The sequence below is a fragment of the Thunnus thynnus genome, chromosome 11 (assembly GCF_963924715.1).
Source record: "Thunnus thynnus chromosome 11, fThuThy2.1, whole genome shotgun sequence".
Classification (NCBI taxonomy): Eukaryota; Metazoa; Chordata; class Actinopteri; order Scombriformes; family Scombridae; genus Thunnus; species Thunnus thynnus.
In genome coordinates, this window is record NC_089527.1 from 23,133,504 (window position 1) to 23,154,548 (window position 21,045).

Consider the following 21,045-nt stretch of genomic DNA (forward strand, 5'->3'; position numbering starts at 1 on the left):
GTTTACTTATTGTTTGTGTCTGTAAACCTGTTAATTTTGCTATTTGTTGTATTGGCTTATTCACCAACTGGACTCTTGCATCTTTTCTCTCTACATCAAGGCTCACAGAGGAAATATGTTTTGAACCTTATTGTTTCATCCTTGACACAGTGTAGTAGTGAGTGATTTAATGTCTTCCTTCTCACCGTGTTAAAGAAACTAAACTACAATACAACACAGTGAGGTTGCTACAAACTCACTGCTGAGCCCTGTAGGATTATTACATCATTATAGAAACATTGCAGTGGATTTTCATGCATGTGAGTGAGTGAGTGAAAGAGAGACTGTGGCGCATGTGCGCATGTGTAGCCTGAGTATGTTGTGGAAACAGGCAGCTGGCATTTAAAACATGTGAAATGACTTTGCCTAAATATACTCAGAGGTTAAATATACTGTTGGCAAAATAATTTCCTCAAAGAGATCTGCAATACACGTGAGCAATACATTGTACTGCAATACAATTTAAATCACTCATAGTTGCCCAAATTCCTTATAACATTGTCAAACCACAATCACAATGACATTCTGTATAGCCTATGGCTTTAGTTTTGTGTTTCATGTTTTTGGACATGATTAGAAACTTGTATTGGCGTCAGCTTTATTTACTCTGGGACCTCTGCATGTGGACATTATTATTATTATTATTATTTTATAGTACAGTATTCAGATGTGTTCCAGGAGAGGTGAGAAAATCTCAGTGCGCATGCGCATCGTAGTCATCTGACGGATGAGCGCTGTGGACGCTTCGCGTTACCGCTACACCCCAGGGCCACCGCTGTAACACAGAGCGGGACACGCAGCCTCCATGAGGGACCGTCTCCTGCAAGAGTAAAACTGTCAAACAAACGAAGAGTGACCAGGAAAGACTATCCGGAGGTTTGGTGGTTTGCATGCGGTGAAAGAGCTCCTGAAATGTAGCCAGCAGCGTGAGTGTGGGTCGTTGTAATCGCTCGGTCGCTGCATGGCTCTTCACAGGGATGCCATGAAAATCAGAACAGCCGACTGAGAGACCGCTGCTCCTCGCTATCACAGACACAGGCGGCGGCGGCGGCGGCGGTGGTGGTGGTGGTGGTGAGCGATGGATACTGGTGGAAAGATCCACATTAGGTAGCGTTTACGAAGATCCAAGGAGAGCTGACCGTCTCTGTCTCGTCTAGTCGCCGCCGGAGCTGTTTAAAGGATGGATTTCAGCCTGCTCCGGAATATCATCCGCAGATACGTAAGGGCCCCCGTCTGTCAACACTGTCACAACTGTGGCTCCGTGTCTGCAAGTGCAACAATATATAACATGCATGTTTCATTTGTCTGTTATTGCATCTAAAATACAGCATGTGTTGCAGATTTAATTGCCTGCCTTGCTCAGGTGGTGTTGACGCGCAGGGTGATAAACACTTCTGCAATGGTAAACATTTTACTCGAGCTGTTTTGGCAGGCCATTGACTTTGGGGGCTTTACAATGTTTTTGTGGAGCTGAATGGGGAATGTGCCAGTGGCTACAGATGCAGTGATGGCTGGTGAATGTGTAGAATAGAAATGAACTTGGCTGGCCCAGTTAAGTTGCTTTAGTGAGCCACAACATGCATGCATACTATCTCATGGCTTCCAGTTGGTCTGCAGAGGAAATAAATCCCCATCAGGACTCACTGGCTAGAGAGGCCTAGTAGGGACTCACACTTTGCAGCAGTAGTTTGTAATTTTCACCAAACACGCTGAGCAGCACTCACTTCCAGCCTGATGGAGCAATCAGCTGTGCAGGTTAAACTAGTGGGTTTTTAAGGAAAGGACATGCTGTCACTCTCCAGAGTCCAGCAAGGCCTCATCATTATCTCTAATCCATGATGTAGAAGTCTGTCAGTGAGCAGGAAATGTGCACATAGTTGTAACCATATTACTGGTTGGTCTCATCTGAATGGGCTGGTGCTGTCAGGAGCCTTTTTCACTATCTGCCAGGACAGATAGCAGCTGTTCAGTGGGCGTCTGAATTAGAGATAAAAAAGTGTCTAGTAGGAACCAGGGCTGACTTTTGACAGGCCCGGTTGACGTTCATCACACTGGGCACCTCGGGAGTATCAACACAGCTGCTCTATACAATCTGTGACCCTTTCACCTGACCTTAAAACTGGCTCAGGTGCTGTGAAGATAACTATCTGTGTGCTTATTTCTATATGTTTCTCATTTGCCAAGCTTGTATAAATGAGTTTGAGGAAGTGTGTGTGTGTATTTGTGTGTGTGTGTGTGTAGCAGTGTCGAGAGCTTGACGGATGCTCCAGCAGAGCTAATATCAGGGGAAGTCAGAACCCCGAGTGAGGCGGAGATGAGGAGGAGGAAGAGGAGGAGGGATGGATGGGGTCATTGAACACACCACTCATCTGTCACCCTCCTGTCCAGCCTTTTTCCTCTGCATCCTCACCGCGTGACATTATGAAGCAGACAAGGAATTAATCATTAATTCAATTATCCGGATATTGATTTAGAATTGGAGGGATGGTGGATGTATATTTAGCCTTTTATTACGTCACCTTCTGCTAACCCTGCCATATTTTCAACAGCTGCTCCTTTAATTAGACTACATAGGAGAACAAACATTACATCATGCAAGTTGATTAATGTGCAATAAGCAGGGCGTCTAAGCCTCTTCTCTGGACAGAGAGAGCATTAAACATCCAACAAGGTCATCACCCAAATGTAACCAAGCTTCAGTACTTTCACAATTTTGCTATTCAAACTAGAAATGCTGAATTAGTAAATCTTCTTCAGCCGTGAAAGGATGTGCTTCTGATTTAGTCCACCTAACTCCGCTCGGAAAGTTTATGAGCCTTTCACTTCATATTTTCTTCCTGTATTATTACTCTGTCATTGACTTGTGATTTGTCCTTGATGTATTTTTGTGTGAGGGAAATGAGTGTTTTTCAGTTCTGCCAGCTCTTGCTTTTGGTTTGGTGTATTTACAACATTCTAATATATTGATAAAATAAACATATCAGACTTGATTAAGGATAACACTCAAGTCCTGGATGCATATCTGTTGTCCCTGGTGTTTGTCCAACAACCTTTATCTTGACAGAAACAGGAATTCAGTATCTGACTTTAAAAAACGGGAAAGAAAAAAACAGCAAATATAATCATTTGAACATTTGATAAGTGTTTTTCAGGAAGCAAACAACGTCAAAAGCATCAAAAAAGAAAAAAATAAGTAGACAACAGTTGTCTAGCATAGTTCAAGATGCTTTACTAGAACCTCAAGCAAGAATTTTGTTCATTAGAGATAATTGCATGATTTCATTTAGATCTGCCCCATAATAGTTGACCAACCGTTAGTCGATGAGAAGAATCTTAGTCGACCAAGTTTTCATTGGTCAAGAGCTGCATCTTGTCAAAAACTGGTATATGGCTGGACCGTGTATGAAACAACGGATACAGGAAGTGGCGACACGTGCGACACCCAGCTCAGGCAACCAATGAAGTTATGCCATTGTTCATGTAACTTCATCACTCAGTCAGTGACCCTGTTCGCTGTGGTAACAGAAGCACTGATTCCTCTGGAAATATCTGTCTGCTTCAGCACTTTCCTTCAGGAAAAACTGCCTAAAATGAGAGATAGGAGGATTTAACAGAACTAATTGACCCACAGGACTGAAAAGGTAACAACTGGCTCTCCTTTGCTGGTTGTTCCGACACATTCAGAATTATTACTGCTTTTGCCGGTGGCTCGCTTCATGTGCGCACTTGTAAAATTTACATTTTTAAGGCTCATTATTACAGTTTTGTGTTTCTCTGTAATGTAGTACAGTGTTAACAATGTTACTCAAACCATTTTCTGATGCCCCAAAAATATATATTTAAATAATTAAATTAATATCATACACATGCAACAACTAGTCGAGTAATGACTTGAACTAACAACTACTGGTCGACTAGGAAAATCTTTGATCAGGGGCAGCCCTAATTTAATTATACTAAACCGTCATCTTGACTCTTGGTACAGCAGCTGTCGCTGTGAAGTGAGTTGCCTGATGCACTCAATCAGTAACTCTAGACAGTTATTCAGATGTGTCCACTTTATAATGAGAAAGAAATTAAACTTTCTCGATGCAGCGCATTCTGTCCTGCTTATAAGCCTGTTTTCTGACTTCAGAAAAATTGCTGCTGAACTGAACCTGTACGGTTACAGTAAATGGTTCTTCTAAAGTAAAACGTGGTGTCCTGTTGTTTTTCAGTGCGTGAAGTTTAAGTGGGACATTATGTTGTGTAATAACCTAATCTTTTCACCTATATTTTTACTCTACTGGTGTAAAAGAATGACTAAGCCTTCATGCTATAAGACATATTGTACAATAGGAGTGTGTGTTTGTGTGCATGCGCTCTTGCTCTGGTATCTCAACAGCCCACGGTCCAGGACATGACAGGAAGAGATTTTATCTATAATAAGATTTATCTGTAAAATGACCTCTTGTGGTTCTTGTGTATGTGTTGGCCACTGTCGAGACACTCCCTTCTCTTGGGTGCCCTTTTGTCGTTTGGTAATAATAGCGATGGCGTGATGCCTCAGACTGGCGGAAAGCGTGAGAACTGCATGAGGTCATGATCTGGATAAGAGGGATGCCAGTGTGTGTGTGAGTGGTAGTCATATTAAAAATACCTGATGCCATGTAGGGGCTTAAATATGCTCTCTAACTTGTACAGCTTACCTTTTCACTTTCACAAAGCAGCCTCTTGTGATAAAAACATTTTGATATACATCAGTGTTGTGGCCATCGCTCATCTTGATTTACCCCTATCTCCCTCTGTTCTCACCCGTCTTTACATCTTATCTATGAATGTATTGCTGTTATTCCTGTGTAGACCTCTCACAACCTCAGCAGATAAAAGAGAAAAGCCAGTAATGTCTCTCTTTGATCAAAAGGGTGCCAGCAGGACCTGGAGTGCTGAAGGGCTTTAGAAAGGGTCCTCGCAACTTTACAGCTCTGCGAGTCCCCTGGCTGGTGTTGAAAGGCAGAACACAGCCTGCTAGATTACTGTTTGCCACATTAGCTCTCACAGCTAGAAACGGTTAAGGGTGGTCTATTCCTGTCCGCTGCCCCCCTTGGAGAAGGGCCCCAATGGAGAGACAGAGGCTGTAGGTGACAAAAACACACAGGATTTGTGTTTGGGCCAGGTTTTGCCCGCCAGTCTGTGTTCATATCAGAGAAAACAGCCATGTATTGGTGTTCTGGCACAGAAGAATGATTTTGTTTCTCAAAGTGTGCCCCTGCATGGAGACAGAGGTTTCGTTTCAAGACACCATTTCAAGCTTGTATTAGGATGTTGTCAGTGTTAAAATTCAGAGAAAATGAGAAAGAGGATTTTTTTTTTTTTTTTAGGATGCAGATTACGGTGGCGGGAGAAAAAGGAGAGAAGAGAGGGAGGGGAGAAGAGAAGTAGCACAGCTGGATTAAAGACTTATGTAACAGTTGGATCACGGCAAGTCAAGTGGGAGAGGAAGCATAGGCAATAACAGAATACAAATTTTGTTTTGTTCATTTTGAAGTAATCTTCTCATATTTATCCTTTTGATTTTGTTGCAGGTATACAGATACCTGCGTCATTTGGTGACTTTTGTCACCAGTGTCAGTGACAGTATGTAAAGGCTGAAGATCTTGATTTCTTTCACATTTTCCAACCAACACGGTGTTACATCTGTGTTTTCTGTCTGCTCCTGATTTACCCCGAAAAGTTATTGTCTGATTAAATGTAATAACGGCTAATGGCATTTCTTTCTCCCTGTGAGCTATGTTCCCTCTCTTTATTTAATTAGTTTCATCCTCACTGCTGCATTTGATGTTTACTCTTTCATTCTAATTTGTTCCAAAAAAGGATTTTACACAGACGATACAGTTTAAGATGTCCTACTTGAGCCAAATGAAAGTACCAAGAAGATATTGAGAATATTGTCTGGAATATATTGTCGGTAAAACACTACTTAATATTTTCCTTAAAGCCCAAAGGTTTCGTTGTAATCTCTTGTCAAATCCACTTATACAGCATTAAATTAATGAGAAAATCCTGCCCATTTGATCTCCAGTCCGTATTTAATGAAGCTTTTGTGTAGTTTATGTTCTTTGCATTATGAACTTGCAGATTTAGCATAGTTGCCTGTCGCTGCGCTCTGTGTTGCTATGGTGATTAATGACAAATAAGTAGCAATAGAGTGCATGCTGAACAGGTAGGCGCTTTCGTTTTTAGATCAAGGTCTAGAGGCTCCTTTTATCTCTGCTCAATGCTACGACAAACGTCATAGCTTCTCTTAATAAGTTACTGCATTTCCTTTAATTTTCTTGCAGCTGTAATCCATCCTCTCATTTGAATGTAAGAAACACTTTGAGTTATATCAGTAAAATGTGACTCATACCAGCATCAGCTATTCTTAGATTCATAGGTTTCATAGGTTTATAGATCCTTAATTCTTAGTAACTACTTGCTGGTTTCAAATGAGATATTTACTAAATTTGATTGGACCAATAAAACTTAAATGTTATTGTTAGTAAAGATTTTTGTAAAGTGTAAATCAGTTGCTAAGAAACATTTGTAGTGCAGTCCAATCATCAATGCAACCAACTATGTAAACTCACTAGATACACTGTAGCATCACAAGCTAACATAACTGCTAACAATAACAGTTTCAAGGAGGGCTAGCAAGTTTATCTACCAATTCTTTATAAATGTAGATATGACTTTCTACTTTTTATTTTTATATGCTTACATGGAAAAATGTATAAATGGGTGTTTTAGGGTTAGTTGGTAATATTCTGTTTAATAGTTCAGAATGAGTTGGAAATACCTGATTATGCTAACCTAACCAATGCTAATCTTAATGTTAAGCTAATGTTAGTGTTAAGCTTAATGTTTTGTAATTTGAGGTATACTGTGTTATTTTTGTGAATTGTTATTTGAAATCTTTCCATTATTGTTAAAGAGCATTTTATGAAGTGCAAGGTCAGATACGTTGACCATATTTCATATTACATAATTTGGTCATATATCGGCAAGCTAATGTTTAGTAACAACTAATATGTACGTCAGAACCAGTTTGTGTGGTGAAATCTGTTTAAATTTAGTAAACAATTATAGCTAAGCTAAGTTTGAGCTCACAAAAAGCTGGTGCAACCGGCTATTACAGAGACTTTAATGGGTTATTTTTTCAAATGCTCTCAGGAAAAAATAAAAAAAATTCCCAAAACGTGGCCTGTAAAAATTATACTCCTTAGGTTAAAAGCTTTCCCATCCTGCACATGGGTGTTGTGTTACCATGTTTGTGTGTTTCTACATCCTTTGTGGACTTAACATGAGTAGTTCATTAAGGAAGAGCTCAGTCAGAAGAATTTGATCTGTGGGTTAATGAGGGATACCTTCTCAACGTGCTTTGTGCCTCTGCAGTGCAGCATGCCGGGACAGTGGAGGAGGGATGAGACATGATCATTTAATCAGGCCAGTTAATGGTGTATACCTTCTTATTACACCTCCGTGGCAGAAAGGAGCTACATCATGGGGACGGCATGGATAGATCATGGCACTGCTTGGGGTTAGGGGTCATTTTTCCACAATGGAAGTATGCAGCTCCATAACCCGGTGAAGTGCTATGGAGTGAAGCATAGGGACACCAATAGATAAAGCCAGAACCAGAAATACTCTCTGGGCTTTTTAAAGCAGCATTTCAAACCCTAAAAATAGCAGCTTCTGTTCTCTCATTGTGAATCCAGAGTTTAAAAAGTCTAAAACCATCTACCCAAGAGAGCGCACCACTACAGTTACAAACATAAAAGGAAAAGTTGCAGTGGTGGCATGTTTGCTGGTATCAAATCCATTCCGTCATTGTTGTTGATTGATGGTGATGTAAGACCAGCCTGCTGAGAGGCAGTTTCAGTGTTGATAATAAAGACAAAGCCTCCATGTCCTGCAACCAACCAGCCAGCCACTTTGTCTGATGGACCAGTAGAGTGAAAAGGGAACAGTGGACCGGGGATTGATACGGATCAGTGCGGATTAATGATCAGATAACTACAAACTACAGTGCAATCTCTCTGTGTCTTTCTCCATCCCTCTCCCACAGTTACACTGTTGGAGTGTGACACACACTGCCAGCAGATGGAGGGAACAAAGAGAGGAAGCAGCAAATACAGAAATATGAAGGGACGAGTGATGAAATGATGGAAATGTAGATTTAAGAAGAAAATGTCTGAGAAGTTGAAAGTGTTTTCGGATACGCTGGATACAAAGTGCTGAGCAATATGGTTGAAATCGTTATCTCAATATTAATATTCTGCAGACATATTCTGATATTGATGTAAATCAAAATAAGGTGAATGCAGGCAAAATCATGTGTGAAATAGTCAAAATGATACTCAAAGCAATGAACTGTGTTTCAGTGTTAATGTTTGTGTCACATGAGACCAAACTCTTAACATGTGTAAAACAAAAACATCAGAGTTGTATGAACTTTTCTTAATTTAATCTCCTCCTTGTTAATATTGTAGATAACTGGTGTCCTGATTAATTACAGTATGACCATTGACTTTAAATTCAACCAACCAATCAGCTGTCATTAGTTGTTTTAGCTATTCTCTCTTTACATGGGAGACAGTCAAACACTGTTTTCATTAAAAGACATTGTTTCTTGTGAAGAGATTTGCTAAGTTTACAATTTTAATACATTTATTGTCCAGCAGAACAGGGCCCTAAGGAACTGAGATAGTTTGATGTGATTCTTGATTATTTGATACAAGCCTTGATTGTCCAGTTTTTCAAAGCTGCCGAAAAATGTATGCAGAGCTGTTAGAAGTTCTTACGATCAAAACTGAAAAAGTGCAGTTTATTCACAGTTAACTGGGTCATGACCGAGACTTTTCAAAAATACCTCTATAAATAAAATCAGATAAAAATTACTCCTTTTATCAGAGGCACCAATGGAAAAACTATTATCATTATTTTTTAGCTGAGATCATGTAAATTATTGGCAAATTATCAAGATTGGTTGGGGTGATTGTCATTAAAGACACTTAGCTAGTTGAGCATTAACAGGATTATTGTAGCTGGGTAACATTATGTCACTGTCAACCAGGATTATTTAAGCCATATTTTAACAACAGTGTTATTTTGACACCAGCAAACAAAACACTCTACGTAAGACAGATCCAGCAACCCAGCCACACTGTTTGTCAGTTTTTCTTTTTTTCTGAACACATTTGCCTCCCTCTTTGCTGCCTTTATTCACTGTTTTGTCATTATGTCTTAATTTCATTATTTTGTCCCCCCCTCCCCATCTCATGCTGCTCGCTCCCCTTCAATCTGCTACTCTTTGCCCGCCTCACTTTCCATCTCTCTCTTCCTCCATTTCACTGTATCTCTCTGGGTCATGTTGCCCCCCCTAATGTTTTGGAGGGGTCTCAAGTCGGCTGACACTGTTGGCTTCGTGTCTATTTTTATCCCACTGCCAAGCGCCTGTTGATCACTGAGGATAAGTTTAGATCTGTGACTCTCTTTTCACTATTGCTTTGATTTTTAAGCCTGTACTGGTCATGAATTTTGACACAGTTTTTGACACAGTTTTTTGTTGCAGATTTTACTCGGAAAAGTTACATTAGCCTTCATTTGATCTTGTGTCTAAACTTAGTAAAGGATGTAAGCTTTCAGTAGTATTCAAGTGTCAACTTTGTAAGCTCATGGATTCGAATCTACAAAGTTACTGAAAAGACTTTGAAATTTGAGTGTGAAATTTACATCATGTGGGCTCCCAACACAAAGACATTAAAGTTTCGGTCATTGGCAACGAAGAGCTACATCTCTGCCAAAATGTTGAGGACATTTTAAGCAGTGAAGTGCAGCTTCCACTGAAGTGCTTGTCCCAGAACTTTTCTGCTAAATGTCAACATTTCTTTGAGCTGTGTCAGGCAGGCTGCGTTGCCAAAGGCTACACTCACATAGCCTACTCAGGCCAAAGCATTAGGAGCCATGTAGGAAGCCAGATGGAATCAAACAGCTGAATGGTGGGGTCTCTTGACTCTTGTTTGTTGTTGGAGAGAGCTCTTCTCACAATACCATTTAACGAAGGACACCTTGGAAAAATATGTGCTGCTTTAAACTCCCAGAATGCACTCTGGTTGTCACTGGGGAGCCACTTAGATGTAATATAGATGAAAGATGAATGGAGATGGAAGTTTGCATACACAATGCGTATTCATTACTTTCAATCAAGACATTGGACCAAGAGAATAAATGCTGTTGATTTGTGCAAAAGTAAAAGAGAAATCTGGGGATGGAGCGGAGTGTAGACTCTGAAGAGCTCCTGCAGGAAGGAGTGAAAAGATAAATGAAAAATCTACGGTTGTGTGACTCAGAGTTGATCCCACCTGCACACATCAACAAACATACTCTCATCCTTCAGTCAGCCCCATCTCGTCTGCATGATTGTATGTTAAAATTAGTGACTGAAGATGTGTTGCACAGTCAAACATCTTTCTTAAGCTTAATTAGGAATAGCTCTTTACAATTTATTTGAGGTTTAATGCATATATGAGGGATAAGATTTGGGGTTGTTTAGGGCTATAACTAACAATTGCTTTCAATATCGATTAATCTATCTATTTTTTTTTCAAATAATTGTTCAGTCTATATGTTTTGTCCATGCCAAATTTTCATTGTGACATCTTAAAATTGCTTTTTTTATCTAACCAGCAGTCCAAACCCAAAGATATCCAATTTACAATGATATAAAACAGAGAAAATCAGCAAATCCTCGCATTTGAGAAGCTGAAACTTGTGAATCTTTGGCATTTGTGCTAGAAATATCACTTAAATGTCTAATCAATGACCAAACTATTAACTGGAGATAAATTTTCTGCTAAATGATCGATTAATAGACTAATCATTTCAGCGTTACTATTGTCTGTGCTGAGAACAAAACAATACAACCAGTAAAATTTGGCATACTAGGCCTATGATGCAAAAAAAAAAAGCAATATGTTTTAAAATGTAGATGTGTACATACACAGTGGACCATGTATAGTCCATATTGTGTCGACTGCATTTAGTAAAAGCATGGTTTTAAAGACTAATAATAGAAAATAGGTTATGAGTTGTAAGCGAGCACAGATGAACAGTGTAATTTAACCTCATTTTTTTTCTCTCTACCTGTATTGCTATTTATATATATCTCTCTCTCTCTGTTAGTGTGTGGGGGAGGAGAACTGGGTGGACAATCGGACGGTGTACATCGGGCAGAAAGAACCCCCTCCGGGAGCTGAGGCCTACATCCCTCAGCGTTACCCCGACAACCGCATCGTCTCCTCCAATGTAGGCAACCACAGTCCATGATTCAACGCCATGATATTGTTTATCCTCATCACTATTCTTTTGTTTCATATTCAGACAACCATGTAATCTCTTTTGGGAGCCATGTTTTTTAAGGATGACACATTCCACTGTTCTTGTGTCCACTGTGGAAGATGACAGGAAACAGATTTCCCTCTTGGCAGAAGGATTGTCATGATGTGCCCATTGTCCTCTAACTTCTTGTTATGCATGTGATAATAGCTCTGCTGTCACTCTGTCCGACAGTACACCTTCTGGAACTTCATTCCCAAGAACCTGTTCGAACAGTTCAGAAGAATCGCTAACTTCTACTTCTTGGTCATATTTCTGGTCCAGGTGAGATTTCCAAGAACATGTATAAGCAGTATAATCAGTTGTAGTCCTTCCACCTTTCCTCGTTTGATCTGAAAATACAACACAGAATCTCTCAGACAATACTTTGCCAGTTTCCCCGTATGTTCTTTTTAAAACAGAAAAAGAACAGCCTAAATATCATTTGCAGCTACTGATAACAAACATTGCATCTCTCATTTTGTGATGTTTGTTAATTCCTACTTGAAAACTGACCCTGAAGGAAAGTTTTGGTACTAACTGTGATTCCATATGGGCTGCACATGCAACAACAATTAACCTACTTATGCACTTAATTAATTTTTATAGTTAAGACACTGTACTTAAGAATTTGAGACAGTTTTACTTCCTTAAATTAACACATACGTAAGTGGCTGCCTCTTAAAGTGATCGTGTGCACCAGCCAAACATACGAGTGCTGATCTCACGGTTTTCATTCTGCACTCATTGTTCTCAGTTTTCAATATGGGAGCAATTATCCAAGATTAACAAATAAATCCTCCAAATGTGTTTGAGTTTACCTGGATGAGGATTAACAACATAATCTGAATTTACTAAAATCATGTTGGCCTGAAATGAGTAAATGGCAAACAAGCAATATTGCTCAGTCTGTCTAAATCAGAATAAAAGTGAAATCGCTTTTTTCTTGAGCCATCATAGTGCATCAAGTGTTGAATAATTATGCAAACTCATCATTAATCAATTTCTTTACCAGCAGTTGCTTTAAGTAGACCAGAATGCAATGTATCCACAGCTAGCATCTTTGTGTTTCTTTTATCAGTAGTATGTGAGATACAACACCCTCTTAACAGGATTCACTGGACATGGTACATAGTAGAGATGTTGCTTCTCCTTTTTCTTGTTGTTGACTGAAAAGATTCTACTTTGCTATTATTGTTCTCTAAATCTTGCTGAAAGAGTGTAGGAATGAACATTAAAGCACATTTAAAAGCTAAAAATGAATTATTCCAAAATGGATTTTTCCTCCAAGTGTAGATGGAGGAAATCAGGCATACTTTATGTTTGCTAGATTGGTGCTTGATTTCTTCTTACAGAAGCTTTACCCTGCTGCACTTCCTTACTCAGCGTTGCATTACTTGGCACCCTCTCCCTTCTCCTCTCTGTTGCCCCGCCCCTCCCCCCTCGTTCTCCCCCCTACATCTTCCTCCCACTGTTCCTCTCCCTTGCAGCTTATCATCGACACCCCCACCAGCCCAGTCACCAGCGGCCTGCCCCTCTTCTTTGTTATCACTGTCACCGCCATAAAACAGGTAGGACACGCACAAACATTCTCACATTTCCGGGAAATATAGCCCACAACGATCCCCCTCATACACCAACTCTCAGCCTCAAATACACACACACACACACACACACACACACACACACACACACACTCTACCAATCGGCTGCTCTATTATCTGTATATACACATTCCTCTCTCAGCGAAAGGACATGCCATTGAATATGTCTGGTGATGTGAGAAATATGATAATGAATGGTCTCCTCTGTTAATCACTCTAGCTGAGGATCTCATGCCCCTGGGAGATGCATCCTCTCTACCGCATCCCGGTACTGAGGGATGGGGTACTATCAGTGATAGATGGAGCTGTTCTGGCTAAGGAAGCCTGAGCTTTACTGGGACATAAATCTAAAACATGACATGTTGGCTAGAAATCCAGGAAACAGGTCACTAAGCTCAGAGAGCACAATGCTAATTAATTACAGAGTATGACTTTCACCTCTCTTCCTCTCTCCCCTACTCTCTCTTGATCTCATGCTATGCTCTGGCCCCATTTCTCTCTGCGCAATAATCTATATTTTCTGCGCCGCCCCTACACCAACAAACACATTGTCTTTCTCTTCCTTTTCTCTTCCACTCTTCTCACTCGCTGCATCTCTCTCAGGGCTATGAGGACTGGCTCAGACACAAGGCTGACTGCTCTATAAACGAGTGTCCGGTGGACGTGGTGCAGCAAGGGAAAGTGGTGAGGACGCAGAGTCACAAGCTACGGGTAAGAATGGCCTCATTAGAGCAGTACAGCCCCTGAGGCCACAAAGCAACACTACTGTATTGCTGCATAGCTCACTTTTCTATATAACCGTCTCTCTCACACCACTTCTTTTTCCTCTCTAAAGTCCGCTCTAACTTTGTTTCTCTCCTTCCTGACTCTCTTGCTTTCTCTCGTCTTTCCCACCAATTAATTGCAATGAAACTGTAGTAGAGGAACAATTAGGGTGTCCCATGATGCACCATGCTAGAGAGAAGGAATAGGACTGATGTATTTCATAAGTCAGGATACTCCTGTCATCATCCCCTAATGTTCTCTTGCGTCACTCTGATGCAACAGCAGTGTTTGGTGTGTGGCTCAGTCTAATTCTTGAAAATGCCTAGTTATACAGTAACCCTGAAGATTTTCATTGTATCTATACTTTTTAAAAAAATTTTATTATTATTTTTTATTAACACACCTTCCGTTATAACCAGTGGACACATGTGATGAGAAATCAATCAGGACTGAAAGCTTAAGGATTATAAGTTTGATGCATTAAAACTCTTAACTCGTCCATGCTCTTTGTTTTAACTGTTAACTGAAACATGGCAGCAGGGTAAAGACCTTTAAAGACTGTTATACTCTCTAGGCTCTATAGCTTCAACTAAACGAACTAATAAGCAAAGACATAACTGTCTTGTTCTAATTAGAAGTGGGAGCTGTTAAAATATTCTACAATGGAAATGAAAGACTCCTACAGTGTTCATTTTCAAGAGAAATTGCAGGGAGAACACACAGAGAGTGCTCAGCAAGAAGTAAAATAAATATGACACTCATTAATATTGCTTAGTTTTATTTACAGTAGTCCCGCTTCTGGTAGCAGATGCAGAGATGGATGTCAAGATTCAGTGGAAATGCATGAATTAGCTTCACTAAGCAGGCATGGTTATTATTATTTTTTTCTTTCTCACAAATATCTCTCTTGTATCATCCCAACATGAATGAAAACAGGGTAGTCAGACGGCATAATGTGAGTGTCTAGCTAAGCACCTCCTATGTAGATGTATAGGTGTCGGAGGGGGTGTATAATAGTTCAGGTACGTCTAATTTCTGCTGTGTCTGCTGCTTCTGTCATGTGAGCAGAGGCTTGAAGGCTTCAGCACAGCTGTCCAGGCTTAAAGGTTACAGAGTATTATAGTTTGTGTTACCATAGCAGTAGTTTCGAGTGAATTTGATTGGTTAAGAAACGTGTCCTTTGGAACAAATTGTACATCCACATACACGGAAATGTTTCTCTTTCCTTTAATCTGTCCCTCTCTCACTCCTTTCTCTCTGCTCCCCTCTTTATCTTTCTGTGTCTCTCTGTCACTCCATCTTCCGGCAGTTTCTGTACCAAGGTTTCTCACAACCGTAGATCAAACAAAGAGGATTAAAGTGTGAATTGGGAGCAGGAATAATGATGAATATATTAATCATGCAAAATCAGAGAGCGCGTGTCATGTGTATGGTCACCGTGGAGATGGGATTTATCAGAGCTTAAGCTGCTCCGCTCGCATAATCCGTTATGCAACTTCTCAATCCTTTGGAAAAAAAAGAAAAAAAAAAAGGAATGGTAAAGGATGAGTAGACGATTATCCACAGGTCTGTCTGTTTGTTTTTTACGCTCTGTGTTTACGTGAACTCGTCAGAAGACTTTTCATTTATTATTGAAGTGAAAGCCATTAAAAAGGGTGTGGCTGTCCCTCTTTGTCAGGTGGGGGACATCGTTGTGGTGAGGGAGGATGAGACTTTCCCCTGTGACCTCATCCTGCTTTCGTCCAGCCGCCATGATGGGACCTGCTACGTCACCACCACCAGCCTGGACGGGGAGTCTAGTCACAAGGTATCAGGACTAGTGCTTTAAATGTAACATTTTTGATCTCAAAACAGGAACATTTTAGGCTTCCATGGGTCCATAAAAAGCCTTTTTTGCATTTAATTTCCATTCTTGGATCAATAAAGAACAATGCTGGTATCTGTTTTACTAAACACAACTAGATTTTACAGTATGATTCTTGACAATTAAAATTAAAAAGGCTTACAGAGTCTTAAATTTGACCATATGGATTTCACTAATATCCTGCATAAAGATGCAGATGACACTCTGCCATGCACAGCATTTCACATTCTCATCTCTCCACTGATATTCATTGATGTCACTCACACAACCACACGCATGGCTGAGCACACACACACACACACACACACACACACACACATATCCCACAGCGTACCTAAGAGTACTCCGCCCACCCTCCTCATACATGCCCCCGGGGCGACCCCCTGATGTGCTCACCGTCCCAGCATGCCATCCTCCGCTGACCCAGGGAACACTCTATATAGCTGCTCACCTCCCTGGCTCCCGACTCTCAGTCATTTAGAAAACCTGCTGGAAGCCAGACTGAGGAGTCAAATGAAGCCTTCTCTCATTACTGGCTGTGGGTGACATTTTCCTCTGTTGTCTTCTTCTTCCCCCTTCCTCCTCCTCTCTGCCTCAGACCTATTATGCTGTACCAGATACCATGGCCTTTAGAACAGAGCGGGAGGTGGATTCTCTGCATGCCACTATTGAATGTGAACAACCGCAGCCTGACCTCTACAAGTGAGTGTGACACACGCTCATTGATGCATGTTTGTGCAAAGATGTGCTACTATTTCTTAGAAGTAGATTTTCCTTCATTGCTATGTCTGGATTTGACTTTGCTATAATGTTTTCCCAGATTCGTGGGACGCATCAATATTTACAAGGACAAAGAAGAGCCTGTGGCGAGGTGGGTATACTTTATGTGCACTTTTTTTTGTTGATACGCTCACTTTATATATACTTTTCTTATAGTATTGGGTATACTTTTCATGGACAATGGCAATGGGTTTTTTCAGGTTAATCATAAGTTGAAATGGGAAATATACTTATGTGCTTTCTTGCCAAGAGTTGGATGAGAAGGTTGATACCACTCTTATATCTACGATAAATATGACGCTACAGCAGGTTAGGTTAGCTAAGCATAAAGACCTGAACAAGCTAGCCTGCTCTGTCCTTAAGTTAAAAAACTTGTCAACAGCACCTCTAAAGCTTACTTTTAGACTTCAAATTTTGTAGAGCTGAAGCAAAAAAGGTATAATGCATTATTTTAGCTTTAGAAGTGCTGGTAGGCAGGTTTTGTTACCTTTGAACTGAGCCAGGCTAGTTGTTTCCTCGTTTCCAGTCTTAATGCAAAGCTGAGCTGACCATCTACTAGCTTTAAAAGTTGGCTAGACAGTTAGCTAGCTTCAAAGTGAGTGGTGTCAATTTTCTTACCTAATTCTCAGAAAGCGAAAGAGCGTATTTTCAAATATGTCAAACATTTCCATGAAATAAATACAGTAAAGGATTCTCTTTCATTCTTGCAGACCTCTTGGGGCAGAGAACTTGCTCCTCAGAGGAGCAACACTGAAGAACACACAACATATTTATGGTATTGTCATGTATATTCACTCTGCTTTATGTGTGTTAAATGTTGAAAATTTTAGAGTAAAGGCTGATTTCTTTTTTGTAATAGTAACCCAGGCTTTTCTCTTTCCTCAGCTGTTGCAATCTACACTGGCATGGAGACCAAGATGGCACTTAATTATCAGTCTAAATCTCAGAAGCGCTCCGCTGTAGAAAAGTATGATTAATGTCCCATCTCCTCTTGAATGACTACCATTTATGTTTGTAGTCTGTCAAGAATTGTTTTGTAAGAATTGAAACATTTTGTGGTCGCTCATCCTGACCTTTACTCCAACTCTTTGTCTCTCTGCAGGTCGATGAATGCCTTTCTGATCGTGTATCTGTGCATCTTGATCAGTAAAGCGGTGATCAACACTGTTCTGAAATATGCTTGGCAGTGGTCTCCTGACCGAGATGAGCCCTGGTACAACCACAGGACTGAGAATGAGCGCCAGCGTCACGTGGTCTGTTTATTGACCTCTGCCTTAAAATCAAGTCTTGACCCAACGTCATAACCTCCATTTCCTAAAACTTCCGTTTTTGCTGTTGCTGGTAATCATAGCAGTTGTCTCTCTCAATTCTCCCTTCAGGTGATCCGAGCTTTCACAGACTTCCTGGCCTTCATGGTCTTGTTCAATTACATCATCCCGGTGTCTATGTACGTGACAGTGGAGATGCAGAAATTTCTAGGCTCCTATTTCATCACCTGGGATGAGGAGATGTTTGATGAAGAGTTGGGAGAGGGAGCACAGGTTAACACCTCCGACCTGAATGAAGAGCTGGGACAGGTACATGAGCGCGCGCACACACACACACACACACACAAAAACACACACTCGCATACAGTATCTGGATTTAAACTTCGTAAACATGCCCTCACCCTATCTTTCCTCTTCCTTCCCTCCCAGGTGGAATATGTGTTTACAGATAAGACAGGCACTCTGACTGAGAATAACATGGAGTTTATTGAATGTTGTGTCGATGGGAACGTCTACATTCCACACGCCATCTGCAACGGCCAAATCCTCAGCGCTGCCTCCAGTATAGACATGATTGATTCCTCACCTGGAGGATACAGAAGAGTAAGTTTTTGTGTGTCTGTGTGTGTGTGTGTGTCTGTGTGTGTGATTGACAAGTAAGCCTGAGTAGGGACTTTACTGTGCTTACTCTGGTCTGGACTAGATGTGGAGACAAAAGGAAAGAAAACTTTAATAAGTTCTTGCTGAAACATATGGATGAGCGACACTTGTAGAATAATTTGCCACACTTTCAGACAAGGGGAACTTAATAAGTAGTAGAAAGAAAGTAAAGTAGAAAGTAATTATCAGGGACATTTTGATATACATAAATATCTGTTACACAACAGTGATACAACCTATATCCAGCTCATGAAAACTGTGACATTTTCTTTCCAAACGCTCAGCGTTGGCTTTGTCTTAAATGGAACAAAAAGTCCTCTGGTCCACAGAAAAGTGATGAGCTTTTCTGCCAACAGTGTTTATATTTAATAGAAGAAAAACTGGGGAGTCAGCAATAGCGACCGCAGATGACCAGAGACAGAGAGAGTGAGAGAATGCGCTACCTGCTAAAACTTCAATGTGCAGAAAACTTTGGAAAAAAGATGTAATGATTATGCTGCTTTATTACCACGTAGACTCTGGGAAATGCTGTTTAAAAATACAGAAATGAGTAAAGAACACCAAACATGTCATCAAAAAAATGGAAAGGAACTACGTGTAAATGGGAAAATGCTGGCAAAACTGAATTCAAACTTCAAAAGAAGTTCTTTTAATTTTGTATTTATTTCAATTATGCACCTTTGAAATGGATTTGACTGTTGCATTGGTAAAATAGGTACAAAGGATTATTGTGTATGGCTTTTGTGGCTGCAGGAACACGAAGACCTGTTTTTTCGGGCGCTGTGTCTGTGTCACACGGTGCAGGTGAAGGAGGAGGAGACGGTGGATGGCATTAAGAGGGGTATCCACCAGGGCAGGCCCACCTCCTTTTACATCTCCTCCTCACCGGATGAGGTGGCTTTGGTGGAAGGAATGAAAAGGTAAAAGCACTGAAACACACTATTAGTAAAATTACAACGCATTCTGTAAATGGGCAATGACCCATTTTTATTTTGTTGGTTCTGCACTCCAGTACTGCACTACATTGGTTTTGAACTGAGACACTGCTGACTTTCAGCTTTAATTTGAGGGGGTTCACATTCACATCAGATGAATGTTGTAGGAATAGCAGCCCTTTTTATACTCGGTCTCCCCATGATGTTTCTGATCCACACACATCAGAAGACACTTGGTATCTTTCTCGGTGATCTTCACTTACTTTCAGGACTTTTTACCCTCATTTTGGTCTTCAGCAAGTGAAACACGTGATCATTTGGATTGAAGACTCAGTTGCTTTGTCTGTATGTTTAGGATCACTGACCTGCTGCATTGCCCTACAATTAGGGGACTATTTATGAAAAGGACTTGGAAGTCTGACACTCTCAAACACCATTAAAGATGAAATTTAGTTCTTTAACTTAAAGTCATTGTTTAGTTTCAAATCCAATGTTAAGGGTCAACAGAAGGGAAAATGTGTGACAGCAGTCAGCAGTGAAACTGATTCTGTACATCACTGAATGAAAAATGCAGCCTCTTCATTGATTTAAATAAGGCCACTATGTTGGCACAGCTGGGATCCTGGCACAGGGGGACCGATATTTTTTTTTTTTTTGTTACACAACCATCAACATAAATCAATGTTTTTGAAAAGGTTCTCTTAAAATGTACTGGGCAGGAGGTTTTATAGATGAAAAATAAACTTGTCACTACTCTCATAACATATCTTTTGGCATTTCTGTACTTCAGATTCTTGTCACTTATCAGCTGACATGTACACTGATACCAATATATCTGCAATGAGCTAATACTGGCCGATATATCAGCCTGGCTCTTGTTATAACTTTCCAGAATTTTAAAATCGCGGCTCAAAGCATTACAAACCACTGTGCAATGTTTTGCCGTCACATAAACTCATGGATGTACTGTGGTACTGAAACTAGATCTCCTGGATAGTTTTTTGTTTTCCCACCGATACCTGAGGCAACATGCTCACACCAACGCAGAGCCCTCTGCTTCTTTTTTAATGCAGTGCTATTTTCAGTCTGAACGTGGTCTTAGACACATGGTACAATATGCCACATCACAGGCTGTTGCTCTCACGTATTGCTTTCACAGACGTTAAGTACTGTAGTATGTATGCATGAGCTGTGGTCATGTTACCCTAAATGCGTCAGAACACCTGAATCCTTTCTCCCCCTTCTTGTTGCCAGGCTGGGTTACACCTATCTGAGACTGAGAGACAACTACATGGAGATCCTCAACAAAGATGATGAGATTGAAAGGTTGGTCTGCTAAGTGTCTGTTTGTGGTTACACCACAGGAGTAATTCAGCTGATGGAGTCGAGACCATACATCAGCTGCCCTGGAGGGAAACCGCTCTCGGATTGTGTTTCATGCTCCACGGAGTTTACCAAAAACTGTGACCGCAAAGAGTGGGTTGTTTTAGAAATCGCTCAATCAGATCAAAATGTTTCAACTGATCTTAAAGAATGAAAGCCAGTAAGATCCCATTAGAGTGTGGTTTTGTGGAAAATGTCTAATGTTTTGATCCGTAGGAAGTGTTCATGTATCCAGCCTCTCTCTACATCACTCTCTGCAGTGGCCTGTCAATAGTGAGCTATTTTAAGAAGGCGGGGGAGAAGGGAGGGCGCTGCATTCAGCAGATGTGAAGACTTTGGAGGGAACGAGATGG

General features: G+C 40.6%; 1 protein-coding gene across 7 annotated transcripts in view; it reads left to right on the top strand.

Moving 5' to 3' along the window:
• The first annotated feature begins 468 nt into the window (after window positions 1-468).
• The window catches only part of LOC137192897 (phospholipid-transporting ATPase IH-like), a 37,482-nt gene continuing 16,905 nt past the window's right edge, over window positions 469-21,045 (top strand). For 2 of the 7 annotated variants that reach the window (XM_067603928.1, XM_067603930.1), the window contains exons 1-15: window positions 469-1,258; window positions 11,242-11,364; window positions 11,629-11,718; window positions 12,924-13,004; window positions 13,641-13,748; window positions 15,481-15,609; window positions 16,265-16,368; window positions 16,487-16,537; window positions 17,157-17,221; window positions 17,332-17,413; window positions 17,549-17,699; window positions 17,826-18,023; window positions 18,144-18,317; window positions 19,128-19,294; window positions 20,564-20,635. In XM_067603928.1, coding sequence (XP_067460029.1) covers window positions 1,220-1,258; window positions 11,242-11,364; window positions 11,629-11,718; window positions 12,924-13,004; window positions 13,641-13,748; window positions 15,481-15,609; window positions 16,265-16,368; window positions 16,487-16,537; window positions 17,157-17,221; window positions 17,332-17,413; window positions 17,549-17,699; window positions 17,826-18,023; window positions 18,144-18,317; window positions 19,128-19,294; window positions 20,564-20,635 — 1,634 coding nt within the window. In that variant the 5' untranslated portion in view covers window positions 469-1,219. The remainder of the gene's footprint in view (window positions 1,259-11,241; window positions 11,365-11,628; window positions 11,719-12,923; window positions 13,005-13,640; window positions 13,749-15,480; window positions 15,610-16,264; window positions 16,369-16,486; window positions 16,538-17,156; window positions 17,222-17,331; window positions 17,414-17,548; window positions 17,700-17,825; window positions 18,024-18,143; window positions 18,318-19,127; window positions 19,295-20,563; window positions 20,636-21,045) is intronic. The other 5 variants (XM_067603927.1, XM_067603929.1, XM_067603932.1 and 2 more) reach the window with 3 other exon arrangements.